The sequence below is a fragment of the Thunnus thynnus genome, chromosome 14, assembly GCF_963924715.1.
Source record: "Thunnus thynnus chromosome 14, fThuThy2.1, whole genome shotgun sequence".
Lineage (NCBI taxonomy): Eukaryota > Metazoa > Chordata > Actinopteri > Scombriformes > Scombridae > Thunnus > Thunnus thynnus.
Window position 1 is genome coordinate 13,434,257 of NC_089530.1, and position 25,209 is coordinate 13,459,465.

Sequence of the window (25,209 nt, forward strand, 5' to 3'; positions counted from 1 at the left end):
GGAGAGTGGTACTCTGAGCTGAGGGATTCGAACACTGGGGGACAAGCAGAGGCAAACCATCTCCCTCCATAGTAGCTGACGAAACCTGTGGAGGGAGCCGCATGTGTGTAAAATTTAATGTCTTCAGGCTGGGTGATGAAGTTGTTGTAGAAGAAGGAAATGCCATTCCAACAAGACGTCGTCCATAACGACCCTATCATGGAGAGAGGGAATGGCAGCAGCCTTAGACAAAAGGATGGACAAGGAGATTTGCTTGAGGAATTATGTGGACAGCATAATTAAGATGGCAAAGGAGGGCTAATAGCTGGCGTTTGGTGAATCTGCCAGGAGGTAATTTGACAGGAGCAGAGAGATGCGCTGTATTTCTCCAAGGGCAGAGATGCTTTGAAAACCAGGGTGATGCCTAGGAACTCAATGTAAGTGCAAGGCCCTGATGTTTTCTCCTTGGAAAGAGGGACACCGAGTTCAGAGAAAGCGTTTGTGAGTGTATGGCTGGACGGGTGGCACTGCTGTGGCCAGGGTGAAATTGGTAGCACAATGAGAAAAAAACATTTGGGTGTTGGGGAAGGAACAGGGTGGGGATGGGAAGGAGAGGGAGAAAGGATAGACAAGTTCGAAGTGAAGGAGGAGGCTGAGGAACACTAACTTGGTTAGCCTGTGATGGGACCCCTTGAGTTGATGAATGGGGCCCTCCTACTGCTGTGTTAGCTATGGAAGAAAAATGAGGAGCAGAAGCCGTGTTGCTGAGAACGGCTGAAGGAAGGGTAGAGGAAGGGATGATGGGATGAAAGGATGCATGTGCACAGGGATTTTGTGAAGCCTGTGAAGACAAGGATGAAAAGAAAGCTGAAATCATCTGAGAGAAATCAGAAACAAAGGGAGCAGGCACAGGGGGACATACAACCTGGCCCCCACCAGAGGGAGAAACGGAGTCTGTTGCTGCATTGGTGGAGGCTGAATACAATCTGAAAAGTTCGGCTTTGTGTGTGTCGCAGTGAAATGGGATGCCTTTACCTCGCAGGAAAAATTGGAGGCGAGCAACGGTCCAGTCTCTGATATTGGGCTCAGTTTGTGGACGCAGAGACTGCCGACTCACAGATGAGGGCGCACCACGAGTGCGCCGTGGTGGAGAGTGGGGAGCTAGAAGCCAGCGCGATGGGGATAGCTGCTGATGAGGAGAGAGTTGGAGCTGCTCCTACGACAATGCCCGTGGCATCCAGCCCTCGCTGAAGGAGGAGAGGAGGCCTGAGATCTGCGGGACTCTGAGGTCGAAGTTGGAGAGATCTCATTGGCGGAGGTTGAATGGAGACACCGGTGGGACTGAGGTACGCTAACCACCAGTGGCGGCTGGTGACTCAAAAAATTGGGGAGGACAGGAGGAAAACCAACATGGAATCTTACAACAAGTCGCATAATACTGTATCACCATCCCCCACCCGATGAAACAATTTGCTTTCAAAAACAAAAACCCCTGAGTGGTGAAAAGGCTGCTTCTTTAAAGACATTTAACACATACATATTGTTTCTAAACAAAGAAGTGCTCAATTTAGCCGCGGAGTGGTTCTGAATGTGTCATTTTACCAACAAAGTGAAATTCAGATTTACAGTATTGTTCTATTGTGACAAAAGATTTATGTTCTCATCAAAAAAGGAACAGATCAGTCCTGAATTGAACACTAGAAAACATTCACAGATCTAAAAGTGTAGGTTCACAAAAAGTATTAATGCATGTATCAAATACATGACTTACACACTCTTATCTATATACACAACATACAAAATATAGTCTACAAAGCTGACATGTTAACACTTGTTATTCTAGTTACTTTAAGCTATTACTCAATATAAGACTCAGCTTAAAAACCAACTGAAGAAACTGTCAGAACAGGCAGCCAGACCTCCTGCACACTCATTCACTAATCACACAACATCAACAGGTGACTGAACAACTACTCAATTGAAAACTGGATCAATTCCAAATGAATGAGTGAGTCCAGAGAGCTCACTGTTACTTCAACAAGCAAACTACCTACAGCACATTATATGATCTCTGCTGCATTCTTGTTAAGGAGATAAAGTCACACAACAGCCACAGAAACATTTAACCATCAGAGATGAAATTAACAACAAAAGAGACTGTCATGCCCTCCACTTTTGCCTCCTCCTAGTGGGTGTGTGTCTGCATGTGTCTCTCTCTCTCTCGTGTCTGTGTTCAAATCGCAGGAGTGGAGACAGGTGTGTGGGAGTCGGGCAAACAGCTGCCATTCATCAGGAGGTCTGCCTAAATATTGGGTGCAACCTCCCCGGCCCTGTCTCCAGTCCTCCTGCCTCACCGGCTCAGCCCATCCCTCTGCCTGGTTCCCCGCTCCATTCCGTCTGCCCAGCCTATCCCTTTACCTGGCTCCCTGCTCCATCCCATATACCCAGCCTCACACCCAGCCCAAGCCCCCAGGTTCCCCAGCTACCGGTCCAGACCTTGGCCCCAGCCTCCCAGTTTTACCGCCTTGCAAAATAAATCCTTTTCCAACTCTACTCGCTGCCTCTTGCCTCGATGTCCTGCTCGTGGGTTCATTAGCCTAGCCTTAACAGAGACAGAGAGAGAGAAGCTGTATCTGACTCACGTTATCTGACGTATTCTTCTTTCTTTCATGGAGATTAAGCATTCATGTCATAACGTCCATTTGTGGCTTTTGGTCATCTTGTTTTAGTTAACAGACCTTAATGGCTGCTGGTTAACCAGTCTGATATCATTAGCAACAATGACAAACAAGCTAACTCTCAAAGTAGTTTCTCCGGTTGCTTCTCTCGCCAGTCTCCCCGGCAGCGTCCTGCCGCTGCTGCGCCGCACAGTCCAAATCCATTCTCCCGTGAGTTTTACAACAGTCCTTAACAGTCCTTCTATGGATGTATAAAGAGTCCTTCAGGGCTGCTACAAGAAGCTAACTGTTGACAGCTAACTGCTGTCAAGCAGCTATCTACTGCTCTTATCAACTGTTGCTACTCTACCTTACAGTGGTGAGAATTGAAAATGAAATCTGGAAACTATCAATGGACCAACGCAATATCAATATTGCATTGATTGGTTAGGGAGGATGTCCTCCCTTGGAGCATCATTTTATGTGTCTTGGCCAATCATAGATTAGCATGAAAAAAATGAAGTACATTAAATTGATGTAAGAGATCCCGCCATGCGGATGACAGCAGGCACCCGTCCTCCTCTGTCTCCCACTCCTCCACTCCCCCACTCCCCCACTCCCCCCAACTCTCCCCCACCACCACTTCACAGAAGCTGCCCTTTTCTTTGATTTACAAAAAACTGAGACAGAGTTGCTCAATGTGGATATGACTGTTGACTGTGATTTATGCACTTGGTGATGCTAACTGTGCTGCTCAAAGTGGATGTATGCACATGTGTTTCCAAGGGTACAAGGGTGGGAGAAAGCATGAAAGGAGTGAAAAGTGATTGACTTCCTTGTTGTCATGAATACCACCATCCCAATAATGCTGAAAGTTGGTGAATGGATCTGCATACTTAAGAGTAGCATTTTAGGTGAGGAGGTTAGAAGAAGAGCTTGTATAGAGTATTATTATTTCCAGTTTACAGTTGAAATCACAGAGATGCACAAAATAATGATCCTATATTTTTACACTGGAGTCAAACTGTCCCTAATATAGCCAGAACTGATCAAAAATACAAAAAATGAAATCTCTAGAGATTCAACCCCCCATTCTTTTGTCAGTCTGAAAATGAATATTTTTTCCTCAGAAGGAGACCAAAACCTTAGACCAAAATGATCCATGTTTAAATGTGGCAAAACAACAACAACAACAACAAAAATATTGCCTTTTTTTGTAAATGAAACTTATAAATGTCCCACAACAAAATTCTCTAAGCTGTTGAGTTCAAGGTCATGTCATTAGGTGCTGTTCAAGATATTTTCATACCACTGATTCAACAGTCTTGACTTTGATCATGGGTATATATATTTGCTGTTGAACAACTGTATCACTGTGAGGTCCACAGAAGGTAGAGGACTCTGTGAGTGCAGCAATCACCTGCACCATTTTAACTCCTGTTTCTCCAAGAACCCCTTTCAGGTTGAGTAGGCTTTTTGAGGATTTCTAATCGGGTGTAGGAATATCCAAGAGATGAGATCAGATGATATAACTCTCCTGCTCTGCAAATTAAAACACTTCCTATATTCTCTTTGATAGGTCCTACCCATGAAAAAGATGGCATTTTTTCCCTGCTGTATTATTTATACTTTTTCTCAATCACACCGTCAAGTCATTAATCTTCAATTTCAAGTAGTTTTCTTTATTGATATGGAAATGTAGCAACAGAGGGATGTAGAACTCAGAGCTACGGATAGGGAAGTCTTTTATTACATTTTACAGTTTTCCTTCAAATTAGTTGATAACATTGGAATATTACTTTCTTTAGAGATGAATGACTCACATTATTTGCATTTTATATAGGTTACGTCATTATTTGTCAGTTTAACAGCCTGTAAGACACATTACACACCGTATTTTTTTCTTTTTTCTTTCCAAGTTTTTGATTGGAAAAGAATATCACAGTTTAACTTTCTCTCTTTGCTACAGGATGTTTTGCACTTTGCAATTCACTGCTTTCCATAAACTTCCTTAGCCACGATTGGACAACCATAGCTTAGCAACTGTAATTAGGCCTGTCAAACTTCTTTCTTACTTTCTCACATGCTGAAGTGTACAGGGCTAAAGTAAGAGCGAAAAGGAGACGTTAGCAGCTCTGTCCAGTTGTTGGATTTGGGGACGTTTACATCCCAGCAACCTTATAGCCAAACTTATCCAAGGTACCGTTGCATTTGCCAGACACATTGTTCTCATCCTAAAAGTCTTATAAGCATAAGTGTAACATTAAACTACAATGCAATACAAGAACAATTCTGTTTCTTTATTTCCATGTCTTCTACATGGACCATCAACTGGTGACAACATGCATCTTTAGCTTCAGTATTTTAGCACAACATCATGTATGTAGCCATTGAAATTCTCATTTTAAAGCAAAACAGCTGAGAAGATTAAAAAGTCAGCCAATCCATCAACTCATGTAGCTAACATTAACTTAATTAGCTAGCTGCATCTGATAAAATACAACAGTGACAGTCATTTGGCAAGGAATGAGGAGCTGGCTTTTTTCACCTATCATTTAAAAAATTACTATGAACTTTAAGATGATAATCTTCCACTGTTTTCATTGTAAACTGCATATATGCTGAACGGAAAGTTCGACAGGTGCAGCAACAGTAACTAAGATGAGTGGAGCTTAGTTAACGGTCAATTGCATGCATTTCTATCATCTCTGTAAGGCATATTAAATCCTTGCAGTCAACTGCTGTATATTGAGATGCATTTATTCACTTATTCAGGTATGGTGCAATGAACTTGCCATTCCTCACTTAGGTGGGTAATGGTCTTGCATACTGAATGTATATGCACAAATATTCTCCATTTGAAAGAAAATAACTGAAGTTTTTATGATATATACAATAAAAGGTTAATACTTAGTGTTTATGTTTTAAATATGAGTCTCAAAAGCTTCCATCCGCCCCTCAGTGGGACTGAAAGATGTTGAAACATCTTTCCCAGGGTGACTGATCAGGTCTTCAGGCTCTCTAATCTGCAGGTCACATACTGAGAATGTAGTTCCTCTTTCAGGCTTCATCTCCTCTCTTGATGTTTGGCCTTTTGAATTTGTGTAACAATCTTCCCCTGTCTCTTGAAGACCCACATTTTCCACCTGAAACAGAAAAGGACACACAATTGTTTTGACGTTAATGCTTTTATAAGAGAGCAGCAATCATGATTCAGCAGTTTCTAGTGGCTAGTTTCCATTTAGACTTCCCATTTAAACTAATTTCAGCCCAGAGTGAAATTGCTTTAAATTAGTTCTCCCTGAGGCTGCACTGGAATGAGTATTCATTTTGTATTTGATTATAATTGATAATAATCTCATTATCTTCCTGGATTGGATGGTGACTACGATCACCTGCTCTGTATTTATGTGTAAATTTGTACTAAAACTAACAACTGACAAGTTACATTACATTCAGAGTTTTGAGCCCTTTTTAATGTCTAAACATAAGGTGTTTCAACATTGCATTACCACATAATGTTTAGCAGCATTTATTACTACCATTTTCACCTTGTTAAAAACTACTATTTATCTGTATAAAATGACTCATTCTTCACCAATTTTGAGTGAAAGCATCTGTGGGATGTCTTATCAACATAATTTTGCTCAGGTATGAGAGACTGAGACAGAACCTAATTAAATTGTCAGACTTTCTTCAGATTGTTGTTGTTTAGTTTTTTCTGCAGACAGAACACTTTGAAAAAAGTATTCATTCGCTGTCTTAAAAGAATACTCCCACATCTTTGGAAATACTCTTGCAGTCTAACAGACGTTGGATGAAAAGATCAATATGTATTTCATTATTGTGTCCTCAATGCAAATCCAAGATGTGCTATGCCTAGCTGGCATAGTACATCATGGTATCTGTTCAAAATGAATCATTAAATAAAACAATTACAGATATTTACAGGTAGGAAAAGCATCCAGGATATTTGTTTGGTCATATGTGTGTTTTGTGAAAAACTTTACAATACAGAAAAACTGTTCTAGTTCAGTTACAAACAAAAAAGGCAGCAGAAGAAGTTGTTTTCAAGTTAAAAACATCTTTATGTGTTTATTGTGTATTATTCGTACATTAGATGCAACTGGTTAGTATTTCACAGGGCAACCCAGCACACTGAGAAACAGCATAGAGGTGGATCAGGACACTGTTGTCAAACATAATCGCCTTGATCAAACACAGTGTAATGTTCCTCTTCTTTTGTTTTGTTTTGTTTTCAGGCTCAACATAACGGTTCACATTTTCTCTGCCAAGGCAGGTAGAGCCAGCACATTTGAACAAACACAAACCTGACTGTCTTTAATTTTTTAATGTTAGCATTTGTACACTGAGTAGAGAGTGCAGACATTATCACTGTGTAATACGACATAAAGGTGCCTTGTGGAGTTTTCATGTAAACAAACTATTTACTGTTACTGTTTACATTGTCTTTCTCACCAAAACTCATTGTGTGAATGCTTGAGGTCTAACAAACATGTTGAATGCATTTCCCTCCTCATAAAACACTTAAAGCAGATTTTTTTTCAAATTCTGCATTGTTTACATTGGCGTTTACTTGCTAGCAGTCTTATTCTTCAATGCCTCTTCTTCACTCACTGTTGGCGTTTCTTGGTGCATTATTGTCACCTGTAGATCAGTGGACTAGTATGAAAGTATTTGTTGAAAATTTTCATGCATGTGCATGTATGTTCTTGTGCGCGTGCTTGAGAACAAACAAAACAGGGACCTACTCTTAAAAATACTGCTCCATAGCACTACTAGTGGTCTAAAAAGCCACAAGATTCCTTCAAGTATTTGTCTCTATCTATAAATACTGAACAATTATGTACTAACAATGATGCATACCGCCATCATAAATACACTTTTCAATTAAAATAATTAGTATGAAAGTAATTGTTCAGGATTTTATTGACAGTGAAATGAGCATTTTCAAGAGGAGTGGTTTCAAGAGGTTTTTAGCAGGTATTTGGTTGCAACCCTGCTATATTGCCTGTGAGAGCATACCGATTCTGAATTCATATTTTATATGCTTATCTTAGTTACGCATCACACTATGATTTGTCAGCAGGCTGCATGTCTTGGTGGTAAAATTAGTCAAATGAAAGCGAAGATGTAATTTTATACAAATGGAGGGGAGTTTTGTTTTGTGGTTTTGTCATTCCATTGTTTTGTTATTCCATGTATCCCACATTCCCACATTAAACCACTCCAACGCATCCACTTATAGGCCCTTTTATTTTGTCTAAATGTCTATCAAATGGCCCCTGATCAAAGACAGGTGAACCAAATTTGAGGGTTAATATCTCACACTGCACTGTAACTTTTATTCTCCTGTTTTATCTGTCTTATTCTATTTTAGCTTCTTTTTATTTCCAGATTTAACACATTTTAATTGTATTTAAATGTCTTTTTACATTGCCTTGTGTTGCTTTTAGATTCAGTCTTGTTGCCTTTTATGCTCTATGTAAAGCACTTTAAATTGCCTTGTTGTTGAAATGTGCTACACAAATAAACTTGCCTTGCCTTGCCTGTTACTAACAATGGAAATACAAAGCAAATCAGGTGCTGGTAAAAGTTGCAGAATTCCTTTAAGGTATTTTATTCCTAATTAAAATTTGTATTAGATTATCTCTGTAGGAGAAATGTTGTCAGGAGCTTTTTTTAAATTCTCTTTCTCTCACAAATTCATTGACTGACCTTTTTGACATTGCATCTGTTTTCCATTTCTGCCTGCAACAGATCCCTCACTAAATAATCCTCACCATGACTCCTAAATCTATAACTCCTCTATAATTGAAAGATATTCTGAAGGGACACATTACATATAAATATCCACAGAGAGATATTATATTATATCTGCCACTTGTGATGATGGTGATCTAAGACTGTTGCTCTGAAGTTAATCTCATTGCAGTTAAGCCATTAAAATGTAAATGTTATGCTGTAATGCAGACTTGTTGAGTTGTGATGGCTTCAGGGAATTACTAAACAAATCAGGCAGAAACACTTATACTAGACCATTTTCTGCAACAGAAGCTTATATTGTTGTATTTTGTTCTTGCGGTGCACCACAATTAAATCAAAGCTGCAAAGAGTATGCAGGGAGTGTAAGAAAGCAACTCCACTGGAAAAAAACTTAACTCAGAGGACCCATATCACTTAGATATTAAATACACACACAGTGAAGCTGAAGTAAGGCCAGGGTTGCTGGTACAATTAAGATTAGGAAAGAGTTCAAAGCAGGAAAAAGGAACGAGAGCTGGAAAGTGAAATCAGCATAACCAGTGAAGGCAGCAAAAGGTCTGAATGAACAGCTATCAGATTGTGCAGATTGCACAGATTCTTTCAATGGCTTGTTAGAATGGGGTTGTGATTATACGGGTCAGCTGACACTGATCAGCTTCTTGCCTGCATTATTTAAACCTTATGATGCGACCGACATCATGCTGCATTTTCTAAACTGATCCTTACAGATCCTGGTCTGGATTTTTAAAATCAAAGGAGTTACATAAGTATTTACAGGAAAAGGCTGTAAATATTATAACAATTGCCAAAAATATGTGTATTTTGTAGTGGTGAAGGATGGCACAATGCAGCAAAGATGAGCTGCAGCCATTAGTCAATTAAGCAATTAGTTGATTGACAGAAAATGAATCGCCAACTATTTGATTATTGAGTAATCGTTTTGAGTAATTTTTAAAGAAAAAATACAAAAAAATTCTCATTCCAGCTTCTTAAATGTAAATATTTTCTGGTTTCTTTACTCCTAAATGACAGTAAACTGAATATCTTTGGGTTATCATCTGTTGGATGGAACAAAACAAGACATTCTAAGTGTCATTTTAGGCTGCACCTTGGGCTTTAGGAAACAGTGATGAACATTTTTCACCATTTTCTGACATTTTATAGACCAAACAACTTATCAATCAATGAGAAAAGAATCAATAGATAAATTGATAATGAAAATAATGATTAGTTGCAGCCCTACTAGGACAGGGAATTTTCTAATGTTTTAACCTTTTAACATCCACTGGGTTGCTGGCAACCCGCTTAAGCCAGTTGTAAGCAGTAGCATCACACAGTAATGAGTAAAAGCAATTGGCACGATTTGGCCAATTTGAGATGATTGGAGAGATTTGGGGACACCAGTGACACCACAAACTAAAAACTCCCTAGCCCCCATAAGGTTAGGCCTAGAGGTCTAGAATTTTATACAGGTTGACAAGATGTAGGAGGTATATGGTGTTCTGCATAGTTCTGGCATAAAGCATGTTGTAATTATTGTTATTCAAATATGACTCATTATAGACGAGGACCAAAAACACTCTTTTGAGCCTTATTTGAACTGATGTAGTTTTGTTTGTGTTTTAGCCACGTGATAAACAAGCACATTTCCAAAAACAAGAAGATTTCACTCGTCAAATGAAGCCTAATACATGCATCATGGCCTTACAGTTCTTCTGTTATATGCTTTTCCATTTGTATATGCCAAATAGGCGAAAATTCTATAAAAAGGGTGGATGTTAAGGGGTTAATTGCTAAAATTCAGTGCGAGAGCAATGAGATCAACACTTCCTACAGGACAACTCAAGCTGCATTTATGAACAAATTAGTGGAAAACATATTGCCTTAATACATTTATAGAAGGCAGACACTAAAACATGTTAAATAATGACTAACTTGTTTGAGTTTTGAAGATGCTGAAGGAAATAACAAAACTGTTCAGGTCAAATAGGTCTGCAACATCAATGCAAGTTAATTGAAGATTTGACAGATGAGTAACATTTCTGCTCACATGATTATTCCTTCACATCTTGTATTTTCTTATAGCGAACAAGATTTTCTGGTGAAAGATTCGCAGCTTTGTTTAATTCCTAAAAGCAGCCATTTACAGATTCATTCTCAGATTTCTTATACACACAACCAATGCCCATGTTTCTTGATATTCATCTTAAATTTTAATAGATTTGTGCTCATGAGGACAGCATTAGTTCACAATTATCCATAGATGGTTATTTCCATGTCCTGTATGTTCTTTATTGCCATATAATTTAATACCACCAAGAAAACAGAAAAGAAACCCAGCAGTGAAATAAAATTAGTTCATTTCCTTGCAGGGTTGTTGTATTTCAGTCACTTGCTGTGATAAAACATGTCTGGATTCTAAACAGAGACAACATTATTATGTGATAATTACAAGAATAAGAACCAGCAAGTAATTATCCAGTAACTCTAAAGCTACACAAAAGACTATAATAAAGAAAAGATTTTGAAGTGCTCCATCAGGCTAACCCTTTCTCCTAAAAATTACTTTTATTTGTTTTGCCAATTATGTTTGGGGAGGAAATAGATTATGTTTGCAGAAAAAAATACAAAGTGTTAGGGATAAATGAAAATGTGACTGAATATTATGCCTTTGCTGATTTATTTACAAGTACAAGTTGAGGTAATGCTTCTCATTCTTGATATTCACTTGTCTGGCTGCTCAGATCTTATCAGCAATTCAAATCACTCTGGTGGTGTGCTCATTAATAGCTGTTGGAAACAACAACCAGCTGGTAATCAGAGCTTTGCAGGCAGAATTAAGAAACAGAGGCAGAAAAATAGCAAGAAAAATAGCAACAAAAATAGCGTTAAATGTGGATATAATTGAGTCAACTGAACAGGGCGTTCTACAGTCATTGTCAAAAACTGCTTCTCATCTTACTCTTAGCAACAAAACAAATAAGCGGTTTTCCCAAAATGTTGAACTATTCCTTTAATGCTCACAGACTCAAATCTCAAACCCAACTTTACTTTTGAAATATGGATAAAGCATGTAATAAGAGAACAGAGATTTTGAGATTCTGAACAAAGATTTGTATCAACAGCACGCAAATTAAAATTCCATGACCATGAATTTGATTAACATGAGCTGAAATTAATTAATGATTACCTCACTGCATAATGTCACCTGTAATGAATCAAAGATCTGAGGGTTAAATGTCAACAGCAAGATAATCCATGTATAACCGACTGTGCCAAGGTAAGGAGCACATTTCATCACAAAGTGAAGATAAACGTTGGAGGTCACAGTTCTGCTCCACATACTCAACACTCTGCAGGGCAAGATAGCCTTGGGAATAAGCTACCAATGGTTTCTGCATTAGAAATGGTGCTATTGTTTGTCTCTCAGGAGGTAAACGGCTGACTTTGAGAGGGAAAACAGTGTTTAGCGTCAAAATCATGTCAAGAACATTGACGTGTTAGAAACCTCTCTGCTGTGGAAGATTGTTGAAAGCGTGCTTTCAGTGGCACGATTCACACAAGTCTCATCATTTCTTTGTATATTTGGAAATCTTTTCCTCAACTGGCAATTATCGTGCCTACTTTGACATTTAATCAGTGGGGTGAGACATTTCACTGTCACATATTCAACAAATGAACAAGATGCGGACTACAATTTTGTACACAGCTCAGTATCACACAAGGAGCTTGACCTTGTGAATTCTTTACTCTGTGGTAGCTTTTAGTAAAGACTTGATGGTGATTTCATAGCTGTGGTAATGATTTCCATTTTTTTTTTTTTTTTGGTATTTGAAGGGGACATATTCTGCATATCTACAGGTTAATATTTTTAATCTGGGGCTCTACTGGAATATCTTTGCATGATTTGCAAACTCTTAAGGATCCCCTGTCAACGTGTGAAAAACTGGGAAGTGAAAACTGGTGTGTTTTCTGGCAGGTTGGCAATCTTAACTTTTACTAAGCAAACAATGACCTTTGTCTAAACTCAATAAAACAAATGCAGCTAGAAAGAAAATACAACTCTTGCACCACAGGCTCTCATTTATTCTGTGGTTATTGCACCTGGTTTAAAACATGATTCCCTTTTGTGCAGTCCACACAGGAATTCTGTGTATTTCTTTTTCCTGCACTCTAAAGATGCAAATTTTACCATCTCTCACATCGCTGTTTATGACAGTAGGTTTGGCTGATAAATTGCCACACTCTCATCAATTTTCCTGACAGCCCTCCAAACTTGTTTTCCCTCATCAGCAGGAAAATTTGAGCTATTACTGAGTTTCTCTGTGGCTCTACAGCTGAATGAAAAGTTCTTAACGCAAGGAGTGGGTTGTCATATTCTGTTTTCTTGTTTTTATATAATGTAATCTCTGCTGAAAAAAAAAAATCTGCTCATTACCTTCTGCCACTGCAGCATTGAAAGCATCCTCACGTATGGAATCTCGACATGGTGTACCAGCTGCACCATTGCAAAGAGACAAGCTCTGCACCCAGCGAGTCATCGGAGCCAAGTTGCCATCTCTCAAAGCTACCTACAGCTCCCACTGTCTCCATTGAGCCACCACCATCTGCAATGACCCGCCACAACCCTGCCACCATCTCTTCACTCTCCTGCCCTCCAGGTGGCGCTATAGGTGCATCACTGCCAGATTAAGGAACAGTTTCTACTCCAAGATGGTAAACTAAGCAGAAACTTTCCCAAGTACTCCAGTTGAGATTATTTGACCAGAAGAGGTCTGTAAGGACACTAGAACCTCAGCAGCTTGTGAAGAAAAGATAATCCTCTTCTCAGAGGATTCAACAAGACAGGTGATGTGGTGAAAAATTCAACAAGAGGAGAACAGAGGGTAAAACTTCCAGCTGCATTAACGCCAAACGCGTAAGGGCTGAACCCTAAAGATTTGGACTGGCATTGACTAAATCTGCACCAAAACCAATGGGAATAAGTTAAGACAACTGCAGTCTCAAAAGCAAAGCATAATTTATAAGGTATCCTAAGTCTTTTACTTATAATGAAAACGGTCTGTTCCCCCTGAAATAACACAGTGGTAGCAGCTTTAAGATAAACATCCCACTGATTTTGTGACTTTGATTGAAAGGTTGGATGGAGGCTGTCCACATTTTCATAACATCGCATTAATCATATTATTGAGGACTTTATTTGGTATACCCAATAGATATTTAGAGTAATCTTAACAGACAATGGATATTATTCTTTGTGTAAACTTTGTCTTTGTGTAAACTACATGACACTACATGTATTGTCAAATTTAGAATTTACTGGTGGAGTTCAAACTGTTATTGAAGTGTAATTTTTTTTTTTAAATTTCAAACCTTGACCTCATAAAAACACACAACAGGAAACAGCCATCTTTGCTGATATCCACCTCCCCTATGAATCCGTCTCATACTCTGAGACACTGAGATTGTCTCATTTGACTTATTGCAAACAAAAATGTATGTCATCACAATAATTCATACTAATAAAAATATTCAACACATAGAGGCTTTAAAATTGGAATTGACCTCTTGGTCATTATTATTTAATAAAGCTGAAGTTAATAATGTTAATGGTTAACAGATCTAAAGCATATTACTAAACTGCAATATTATGTACTGTGTAATAAACTCAAAAAAATAGAATAACAAAGACAACTTTTTATGGAAAATGGAACACAAAGTGGAAATGGAAATACAAAAAGTAAGATACTATTTAATAACAGTTTTTAAAAATGTAGTCATTGTATTAAAAATATAATATATAATTTAAAGGATAAAGCTGGCGATATTCTATATTTTTCTTGTCAACAAATCTCATATGCTGAGCCAAATCAACAATGAATTGATCCTAGTTACAAGTATTGTGTGTGTATTCAAAGCTTGACATATCTTATTCCTCTGTGTCATAGACCTCTGTTGTTGTCTATAAACTATAAAACACATCAGTAGGCCACACCGTAGCACTGGGTGACATGTTCCTTCATCACAAATATTTATGGTCTATGGTTTTGAAACGGCTCCAAAGAGAAATATAGAAAATCGCCAGCTATATCCTTTAAGACTTGTCTATCAATTTGGGAGTGAAAGTAGGGTTCTGTACTGCATTTTGAACTCAAGCTATGGAACTAATATTCACATTTTTATTAAGGACAACTCATGGAGGGTCCATAGCACAATAAAATACAAAGTGTAAAGTATAAAACATAAAACAAAGCAAAACAAAACATTTGCTTTCCTATGGATCTCAGATTGTGTCTTTAACACTGTAACACACACACAAAATGCACAAGAAGGCTCACAATCCCACAAGTGACCAGCACTAAGTGTGAGCGGTTCATGGAGTTGGATAGATTTTGGATTTTGCCAGGAGTGGAAGTGGTTTCTTTAAAAATCAAAGCATCTTTGTCCTGTTCACTCCAAGAAACCTTCCCACCTCAGAGGCCTTAGTTTTACTGTTCTTTCACATTTGGGTCAGATTTTTAGCCACAGACAATTGTAGCTATTTTGAAAAATACAGAGCAGAATATCAGGGAAAAAGGTTTATGAAGAAGGTGGGATGGGGAAAATTGATTGTAAAATATGGTGCTGAAAGCTCAAACTCAAACTTTAATCCTCCATCAAGTGTTTTTGTACTTTGTGGCAGAGCTGCACTACATTACCACAAATTGATCAGAAGAAATAGCAACTATTTTCGTTTGAGTCCATTGTCAAGTAAAAATGACGGTTCCAGCTTCTCAAATGTTATAATTTGCTGCATTTCCTTTCCTTAAATTATAGTAAACTGCATATCTTTGGGTTTTAGATTGCTGATCGGACCTTGGGCTCACGGAGACTGGATGGGAATATTTCCACAGTTTTCTGAAGTTTTAGAGACCAAACGATTAATCAATAAATTGAGAAGATAATCTGTGAATTATTTAATAATAAAAATAATTAGTTAGTTGCAACCCTGCTTTGCAGCAACTTACTTTATTTTATATGTGCTAAAATATTCTAAAGTCATCGTTCACTTACCAGCTTTTTGCAGAGCTTTTGACCATATCACAACTTTATTACAAATGGGCCTTTGCTGAAGAAGGCCAAGGGATGTGGTCAAAAGTTAAACATTCTTTAAAGGATTTGGCAATTTTCTATATTTTTGTTTTTGTCATCAAATCAAGTATTGTGTGTGCTTTTGAAGCCGTTTGCACTTGGTGACATGTTCCTTCTGCACAAAGATTTAGGTCACATTCGTCACCTCTTGATTTTGAAGTCAAGAGGTTGTGATATATAACACAACAAGCTGGCGAAGCTCTGTAAACGTGACAGTGTTCCCACGCATACGCAGTGGTTTCTGCCTTACAAGGAACTGCTCTCCAGAGACTGAAAACATGATCACTGTTATTAGTCTTTGAAGTTGTTTCTAAACAAACTAACATGACCGTAATCTTTGTGGTGGAGGAACATGTCACCCAGTGCAGAGGTGTGGCTCATTGATGTGTTTTTAAAAAAAGTTTTTGGACGGAGATCTACAGCACAGAGGAATACAATATATCAGACTTTGGATTCACAATACTTTTAAGTAGGATCAATTCATTGTTGATTTGGCTCTGCACATGCTTTTTGTTGAAAATAAGAAAACTAAAGAAAATTGACAGCCTTATCCTTTAAATCTATTTCACTGTGTGGTAAATATAAAAGTCTATGTTCTGTTACAAACAAGTTAGCTGCATACAATGTGCATGTTGTAAACATATATTTAGCCATATGTTGTCGTTTGTAACACACAGTGCATATGGTTGACATCAGGGAAGTAGATTATAGTTTGACAAGTTTTTTGGACACTTCGAACTTTTTTTCTGCCTTGAAAATCTGTCAACATGTCAAGACAGATTTTGGGCAAAGTTTAACTTTTAACCAAAACTAAAACTTCTACTATTTAGATTTGAAAAGATTTAATGACACAAATCTTCTCGTCTCTTATCTCTTCCATGTTGAGATCACTGCATTATAATATGAACTGGTGACACCAGCCTACCTTTTTGTTGTCAGTTAAGGTCTGTTTGACGACAAACTGTCTGAAGGGGTTGGGATGAAACTGTTCTTCATCTTCCACTCTCATTCTTGGAATGGCTGTCATCGGGCGAATAACTCCGGGCTTCGTCTGGACAGAAGGATTTGGTGTTTGACAGTGTTTGAGTTTCTTTCTAAGACATTTTACATGATAAGATTGCACTATGATCCTAAAATTGATTAAAAAAAATAATTGAATGTCCTACTTTTTTAGGATCCATCAGCTTTCTGTCAAGACTGGCAGATGAGTGCAAGCTGCTTAAAGATGCCTGTTTAAACAACGTGAAAGAGAAACATTAACACAAACTCAAAGTCCTGTAGGTTTTCCATTAACAGCAAGCAAGGGTATGAAATGAGCCTCATCTCAAAGAAAAATAGAATCACTGAAGCATCAAATCATAAAATACAATACACAATTAGTGCTTGAAAAGTGAGAGAAATATGTTTTGTCAGCTAACAATAAAACCTAGAAATAAACAGTGAGTTTTATTGTGCCAGATGTCCATAAACATCTGCCCTCTGTTCTAACGAGTCCACATTCAGTTAGCTTATCCAATGACATAAATATAACCATAAACATTTTCTTATTTAAATATGGCCAAAACACACACACAAAACAACCCCAACTCAAGGTCCTCATTCCAATTTTTTTTTGCTGGAGATTTTAACCGTATCACACAGTCGTCATCAGCAGATTAAGATCGTCATGGAGATCTTTTGACATGCAAGCTCAGTAGCTGTTATTACTTCATTAATAGCACTTTTAGGACTTTTTGTCCATGTTGGCATAAACTTAGGCATGAAAGATGATCTTTGACACTGGAAATAACATACATACTAACAAAAGTTGTCTGTTAGAGTGAAGAATGAACTTTCATGCATAACAAAGATGGTTTTACTTGACTAAATGTATCTGTTAGCCATTATTTTCATGTGACAAACTTTGTGTCCGCCTTTTGGGGGAACATTATAAATTTGCAATTCAAAGTTTGTGCTCATTTCATAACAGGAAACTGTTTATTTGTGTTGTTGCTGTTGGTGACAGAAGTTGAGAGAGGTCAAAAAGTTGATTACTTGCCATCTGGTATTTGCTCAAGCCTGAATAAACTCTGTGTGCATACAGATTTTTGAATCAGTAAAATTCCATGTGGAAAGTAATTTCTTCATAGGTTTGAGGACGCTCTGTAACTAACAATACAAGTTTATAAATCATAAAATGTGTCATTGTCACAACAGCTCAGTCATGTGAATTTGGGCCTGTAATTGAAAGTTTGAAACTCAACATGAAAACATAAACTTATTGTCAGTGAAGCGTTTGGCACTTTGGTCCTGTAGGGGTAAACACCTGAGGGCTTTTTTCTGAAGAGACAAAACTACCCGCCTCTTACTCACATATTTGGTTTCACGCCCCAAGGATCTCGGAAATGATGAGTTGTTCTGCAAAAAGAAAGGAAGAAAGAACAAAGTGAAACAAAACACAAGCTTCATCTGGTGGGAAAATGGAAAAGTTTTATCAGAAAATTACTCATCCAGTATTTCATTATATGTGACACTCTCTCCTGCAAAATGACTGAGAGGAAGAAGATGGAAAGAAATCCTTGGTGGATCTAAACATTAGAGATAGTGAGTGGTGAATCTAAAGCAATATTTTGTTTCTTTCTATCTTCACCCAGTGTTTTCGTTATGTTAATAAACAGACCCATTAACAACACGTTTCCTATTCACTGATTCTTAAGTTTAACTTCTCTCTTCTCGTAGTAGTGCTCTGCTTTCTCTTTTCTTCGTCAGTGATAGAAATTCATAATTATCTGCACTCTACTCTTGATCTTGGACAAGCATCTTAATTCACACCACACTGACATCTCATGGATGTAGGCGTGCACATATTCCTTTTCTCTCTCACACACACACACACACACACACACACACACACACATATCAGATGATGGCCACTTTACACACACATTGTCACATTATATATACTTACATCAATTTCCTGGAGACTTACCCTAACCCTAACCTTAACTACTGACCCAAAAATCAGCTTTTTCCCAATTGGGGACACAGCTTTTGTCCTCCATTGAACAAGCCATCCCCAATTAACTGGTCCTAAGACTGAAATTTATCCCCAAAAATAGCCTATGACAGACCGCATACACACACACTCACACATACGTTTTCTCTGGAAACTCGCGAGAAGCTTTCTCCTTTGATGAATAATGAACAGATGACTTTTCATTCTGCGTGTTGATGATTATGCAGTCAGAATTCACTTTTATCTCCCTTCCAGTTTGTGTTTCACTGTAACACAGCAGAAAGCACTTGTTCCCATTGCCCGGAGCTTATTACAGTTTTACATTTCCTGTTTTCTATTTTATCTTACTTTAATGATTAAGTGTTTCTGTTATAATTTTATCATAGCTGGAAGCTGGAATCCATAACTTTCTGTATGCTGTTGTAGAAAGTACAAAATGGCAGAACTTCCAAAGTCACACTTATGACGTTGTCTCATGTTGTGTGCAAACAGCTGTCTGAAAGAAAGAAACTGTGCTTGACTGAACAGAAAACATCTTTGTTTATTTGTTATTTATTAAAGCAATGGAATTACACACTAAAGCAGCATGGGATTAAACAATGTCACCTACATTTACGTCACTTAAAGGCCCCATATACACCTGGTATTAACATGTGACTTGAATCTGGATACATTATCTGGATAATTACATCCGATCCATAGGTCATTGCATTTACACCTGGTATCAAAATGGGTTCTCATTTTCTTAATTGTGCCCGCATTGTAATAAGATCTCAATATGCAAAATTAGCTAGGTGGAGCTGGCAGACCTCCAGGTCAAGGAAACTGCTACCATGAACGGACATCATTAATTTCTAAATCACTTTTTGAAAAGGAAGACTTCTAGCTACTGATACTGCTTGTAGCTTTTGCAGGTCTTGCTTTAGCTGGCAGGAAGAGGCAGCGTGAGGGACTTTCTTTACATCTTCAGCCAGAAGGACATTAAATCCAACCACAATGTGTCAGTTTTACTGTAATGTCAAACAAAACCCATAACAGAGTCAAAATCATGGTAATAATAATAATTTTATCAAAAAAGGTATGTTTTTCAGCCTTAAGCCAGCTTCTGAACTAATGAAGTTTGACTATATTAATTATTAGTAATATTTAGCTTTTCGTGTACTTTTAGTATTTAGACTTGTGGCATTGGACAGACTATGTTTTTCTTTTTGACCAAAGAACATACAGGCTATGGTTAATGCTTTTCCATCTAAATCTAAAAATGATGATGATGGTGATTTTTCTCAAGATTTTTTAAATACTAGATTGTACTTTTATGATGATACATTTTGTTACCCTGAAGCTCTGATGTGCCAACCAGTGGTTTCATCATCACAAACTAATTTTGTGCTAATAAAAGTTGGTCAAACTTCATGTTAAATTCTGGTGAGGATCCTAAAGTTTCCAAAGATACCAAATATGTCAGAATCTTAGGTTAATGTATAATAATGTCATACTGTCACAGAGTTTTCATCTACATTTTAAAGACAACAGAGAGATGACAAGAAATGAGGGAACAAACTTTACCTTCACACCTACGTTAGGAGTCCTAGATGTCCTGAAAGTCTGAGGTGACCGGGATGATTTGCTCTTAAATGTTGCAAAAATAAATCCATTCAGTTATTTTTAATAATACAAACCAGGATCTTACATGTTTAATTCTGCATGATATTGATCTGATAAATTGAACTCACTTCTGGAATGGAATTTGCCAATATCTCATCAATAGTTGCATAAAGTTCTTCTGACTGTTGCCGGAGCTGAGCGGGTGAGCACATCTGTAGAAAGCAAGAATAATTGATGTTAGCGGTCTGTCGTGTGAATTGTGCAGTGAAAACCAGCAGTGATGTGTGCAGTAATACCTCAGCGTGGGTGTCTGCAAAACCCCTGTCCAGCGTGTTGAATGGACTCTCTTCTCTCTCCACCTGCTCATCTATTGCCTGTGAACGCAAAGGAGGGCGGACAGATTCAGCTCCCTGCCAGGATTGTTGCTCTCTGTGAGTGATTATACAGTAGCCTTAGACAACATTGCAACATCTCCTCAAGACAATTCACATTCTTCCACTCTGTGTTCTTCATAGACATCTCCTCCTCCTCTGAATGTATCGTTCATACATGAATGTTGCTTTATCTATAGATCATAAATCCTTATGAAATGAGTTTTATGTCATTTTTGCACAATACATTTTACATTTAGAAATAAAAATGTAAATCTCTATAAGGCCTGATGAGTGGAGAATTAAGATTTATCTTTTTTATGCATAGCTTAGACGTTTATTCCCATTTTACATTCCTTACATGGTGCTCCACATACTAACAAGTGCCCACATAAAACTCCCATCAGGACTTCATATGGGTGGGTATTCAACAGGATTAGTGGGATTAGAGTCATATAAGTGAACTCACCTGCTGATCCAACAGAAGGGTGTTGGTGGGAATTGCAGCGAGTGATTTGTAGCTTGACTTAATCTTGTGTGGCTAAAATTTACAGACCGAGAAGAACAGACAATGAATATAAATTAATTTTCCATTTAAATATCGGCATTTTTACTAAAGATAGAGTTTGTACAATGTCTTGTGCAATATAATAATAATAATATGTGTTTTACATTTCTTTAGAGAGACTTTCACTCTACTGCAGGCTACTAATCATCCTCATGCAAAACAGTCAGCCACACTCCAGTTGCCTGATAGCAAGAACAATATTGAAGTGTGTTTGTCTCCCTTACAGTGCTGGAAACCACATCACCTTGTTGCAGCTGACTGCAAATGTCACCAAAAAGTCCAGTTGCAGCCATCTTTATCACACTGACAGGTGAGAAAACAGGATGATTGTATCTACCCTGCTTGCACTAAATAAATTGGATTCTTGGTGGTTGATGCTCAAAGTTTTGTGCTGTGTTACTTAACTTCAAGCTGAATTTCTGATGTTCAAATCTGGCTTGGAAAATTTAGTTTGAAAAAGCTGCTGTGTAGATTTTTCCAATAATGTGTTCCCTCTTTGATTTGACATATTACATTTTAGATAGGTCGCTCATTAAAATCCTGCAATGTGTAGTTAATCTGCAGAGTAAAGATCTATCAATGAATGATGTGGCAAAGACAAACAGATAAACAGAAATCTAAAAACAGCTCCACACAGAGGACAGCACTTGATATCCACATATCAAGTGAGTGAAATCTGTTTTTAACTACATAGCATGGGCGACTCAAAGAACAGCATGTCACAGAACATATTAAATAATATCCTGACTTTAAACAAGTCATGCATACATGGCAAGCAGAGTGGCTACCTTTCTTTTTTTACCCTCCCTGTCACTGCAGTCTGATATTCCACTCCCCGGCCTTGGAGAGGGCGTGGAGCGCAGGGAGAAACAAGGGGACGGGGTGAAGTCTCTGATTGGTGGAGCAGGAGAGGGCGTAGGCGTGGGGGAGGCGGTAGGCGATGGCCATCCAGGAAAAGTGATGTGTGTGTAGCGGGAAGGGGACAAACAGTGACCTTTGTGAGAAGCCTGTGATGATGTTGTGTCACTTTTCTGGGAATCATGGCATCTCCTCTCTGACTCACACCTGCTCATGGTGTTTTGTAAAGGAGGGAGAGGTGATGTTGTGTGCGTGCGGAAAACTGTGGCATGTGGCGTGGGTGAGCGTGATTGAGAAGGCTGAAGCAGAGGAGAGCAGGGAGAGGGTGATCGCAGCTGTTGAGAAAGCCAGTGAAGCTTTGAGAGAGATGAATTTGGCGGGCGACTCCGTTTCTGGGGCACAGAGGTGTCTTCCTCATTAATCGGTTTAGGGGATGACGAGATCAGGTTTTTAAAGTTATTATCCGCATTGCCCTTGAGGTACATGTGAGAGTTGCTGGGCTTCAGCTCAGGAGACTCTGACTTGGGAACTGACACATAAGAGTGTTGCAGTTTTTTGGAAGTTGCACAATCAGATATCTTTTCTTCATTTTTTGGTGAAGAAACTGATTTTGAGCAAAACAGAGGCAGAGGTGGAGCTCGGGGTAGCACGTAGCTCTTCACCGGCGGGGGTGAAATAACTTGCTCCGATCTCGACGGACTGCTTGAGTGAATCTGCTCTGAGCATCTTTTCACTGGAGTTTGAGGACATGCTCTACTGTACTCATTTGGCCACACAGGTGGAGGAGCAGTGATGCATCTATGAGGCTGCTTGTGAACATGGTTCTGACTATCTATAGACCCTGACGAGGAGAACCTGGAGGAAAACTCCAGGGGAATCGAGGCCACACTGGAGGCTGCTGAGCAGGCGTTACAGAAAGACAGGGTCACAGGGTTAACAGGCCAGCAGGGGGTGTAAGGCCTCTGCAGAGAAGGGGACAGAATGGGAAGGCGACCTTTTCTCAGGATGGCTGTGAGGAGGGAGAGTCTGGTAAGAGGAGGCCGGTGCCGGGGAGGAGGGGACTGGGGACAGACAGAGGAGGACAGGCTCTCACACGATGAGAAACAGGTTTGAGGGATGTGAACCAGACTAGAGCCGGGAGCGAGAAAGTGCTGTTTGATCTGAATCACAGCAGGGGAGAAGACGCCAGAGCGGACAGAGGAGCAGCGGGAAGCAGCAGACCAGCTCTTGTCTTTGTCCCAGCCCTCAGAGAGGATGGACTCTCTAGATGAAGCAGGGGTGGGGAAGAGGTCTGCAGAGTTTGTGGGGCTTGTTCTGTCTTCTGACTCAGACGCCCTGTTAGCAAAGAAACCTGAGCTAACCTCAACACGTCCGGAGGTACCGTGACACTGCTGCTGGGAAATGCCCCCGTGTTTATCAACAGCTGTTTCCATGGAGGTCGTCCCAGTAGCGACGTGTTTGGGTGTATTTTCAGACTGAGCACTGACTGAAGGGAACGTTTGCAAGAGGCTCACGTGATCCAGCGGATGCTTCAGCTGAAAAAAAAGGAAAGCAAAAGAGTTTCTCATTTTTATTAATTGGCTACAACTAATGTGATTTGTTTGTTGTCTGGGGATTATCTGAAAATCCCCTGCTTTACTGAAAATTGTCTTTCACTTCAAATTCTAAAAAATGTTGGACTAGGTTCCGCCAATTACACCTAGTTTGTCCAGAGGAGAAAGTACTTTAATGAAGCCGCTGTCTTACACTTAATAAATTGGTAGACCAGTAGATACTTTTAAACTTTTTGAACCAATTGCTTATTAACTTATTGTTAGGTTATAATTAAACTGTCAAGTTTGAGAGCCAATAAATTTCCACTTCAGTCACGGTCACATTGTTTTTTAACTGATCAATTTTTTATCTCAACTTGACAAGTGTATGTTTTAAATTAAACACACTGCAGATACATGGTTATATTTCACACACATACTTACAATACACAGGTATCTGGTATAATGTAATATGTCCAGAACAAATCTTTCTGTCACAGTCTCCACATGACATGGAAAGAACTCCTGCTGTTGTACTTACTTCATGCTTTGTCTCCCCTTGGATCATGTTTCCTGTTCCTCTCTCCACTGAGTCCTTAATAACCACTCTCTCAACTTTGAAAATATCCTGGTCCGACATGGTCTTCTCATGGGACACAGCTAAAATCTGACAGGAGAAGATGAAGCAAACGTTCAGGAGGAACTGAGCAAAGTGAAACTCGAGAAAACCCAAGACGAACTTCAGCAAGCCCCCTAAGCTCAGGGGTGTGCTTGGTTTCACCACACCACATGCCCTACACATATAATTCACATGTACATGCACATGTCCTGCTGACTATGTCCTTCATGTGCTTAACTGAATGGTCTGTGTGCACACAACTTTGAAGTATTTTTAAATGACAGAAAGTACTATAAACACGTCTCTTTTTGATGATACCAGTAAAAGTCACCAACATTTTCAAATCTTAGACACAGGAGGATTTTATTAGTGAAATGTTCCTAGAGCCGAAAAGTCATCCAACAAGAACTAATTGGTTAAAGTTAGGTTAAGATTGTGGTCAGGATTTAAATAAACCAACATTGATTGTTGTAAACTCTCAATTTAAGGTTACTTGTAAGAGGCTATAATAACGTTGAGCGTCTTCCACCTTTGCTTCTTGAATACATTCTTCACATGACCACAACCTGTCAGGAAAACATAAGTCGTGCGTAAAACCCCAATCTTTTATTCTCCTTTTTCTGGTGAGGACAGTCTAATTAGAGCATGAAATTAAATGCAAAAATTATTCAAGTATGTTGCATGCCATTTTTCTTAATAGGAATCTTCCCAGCTGAGTCATACACACTAATTGGACCCTTGCTCCTTCAGAGCCATTAAAAATATCAATTAAATGTTATGTGTCGTTTCACTTGCTCCAAAACCAATAAACACAAGGGGATAAAGGTGAAAACTCAACCTTGATGCCTGAGCACATGTGATGCATTCACAGTATGTAAACTGAATGAAATGAAATACTGGAGTAGCATGGGATAACACGGATTTTGCATGCTGAGCACAATTTCTCACAACTTACTTTCACTCCACTTTCTCTGTTTGGCATAAACTTTATTCAGATTGCCCCCCAGATAAATAATATCCAGGAATTAAGACTTATCTCAATATGCACGACTCCAATTTTTGACAAAAACAGAAATTTGTACTATTATTACCATAAGGCCATCAAAT

The 25,209-nt window shown here is 38.7% G+C and overlaps 1 protein-coding gene across 2 annotated transcripts in view; it reads right to left on the reverse strand.

The window, feature by feature from the left end:
• Positions 1 to 4,297: 4,297 nt before the first annotated feature.
• mlip (muscular LMNA-interacting protein) overlaps positions 4,298 to 25,209 on the reverse strand; it is a 33,776-nt gene continuing 12,864 nt past the window's right edge. For both annotated transcript variants that reach the window (XM_067609926.1, XM_067609927.1), the window contains 10 exons: positions 24,025 to 24,150; positions 21,882 to 23,486; positions 20,995 to 21,066; positions 20,451 to 20,528; positions 20,283 to 20,366; positions 20,116 to 20,178; positions 17,907 to 17,951; positions 16,721 to 16,783; positions 16,480 to 16,605; positions 4,298 to 5,782 (listed from right to left, as the gene is read on the reverse strand). In XM_067609926.1, coding sequence (XP_067466027.1) covers positions 5,561 to 5,782; positions 16,480 to 16,605; positions 16,721 to 16,783; positions 17,907 to 17,951; positions 20,116 to 20,178; positions 20,283 to 20,366; positions 20,451 to 20,528; positions 20,995 to 21,066; positions 21,882 to 23,486; positions 24,025 to 24,150 — 2,484 coding nt within the window. In that variant the 3' untranslated portion in view covers positions 4,298 to 5,560. The remainder of the gene's footprint in view (positions 5,783 to 16,479; positions 16,606 to 16,720; positions 16,784 to 17,906; positions 17,952 to 20,115; positions 20,179 to 20,282; positions 20,367 to 20,450; positions 20,529 to 20,994; positions 21,067 to 21,881; positions 23,487 to 24,024; positions 24,151 to 25,209) is intronic.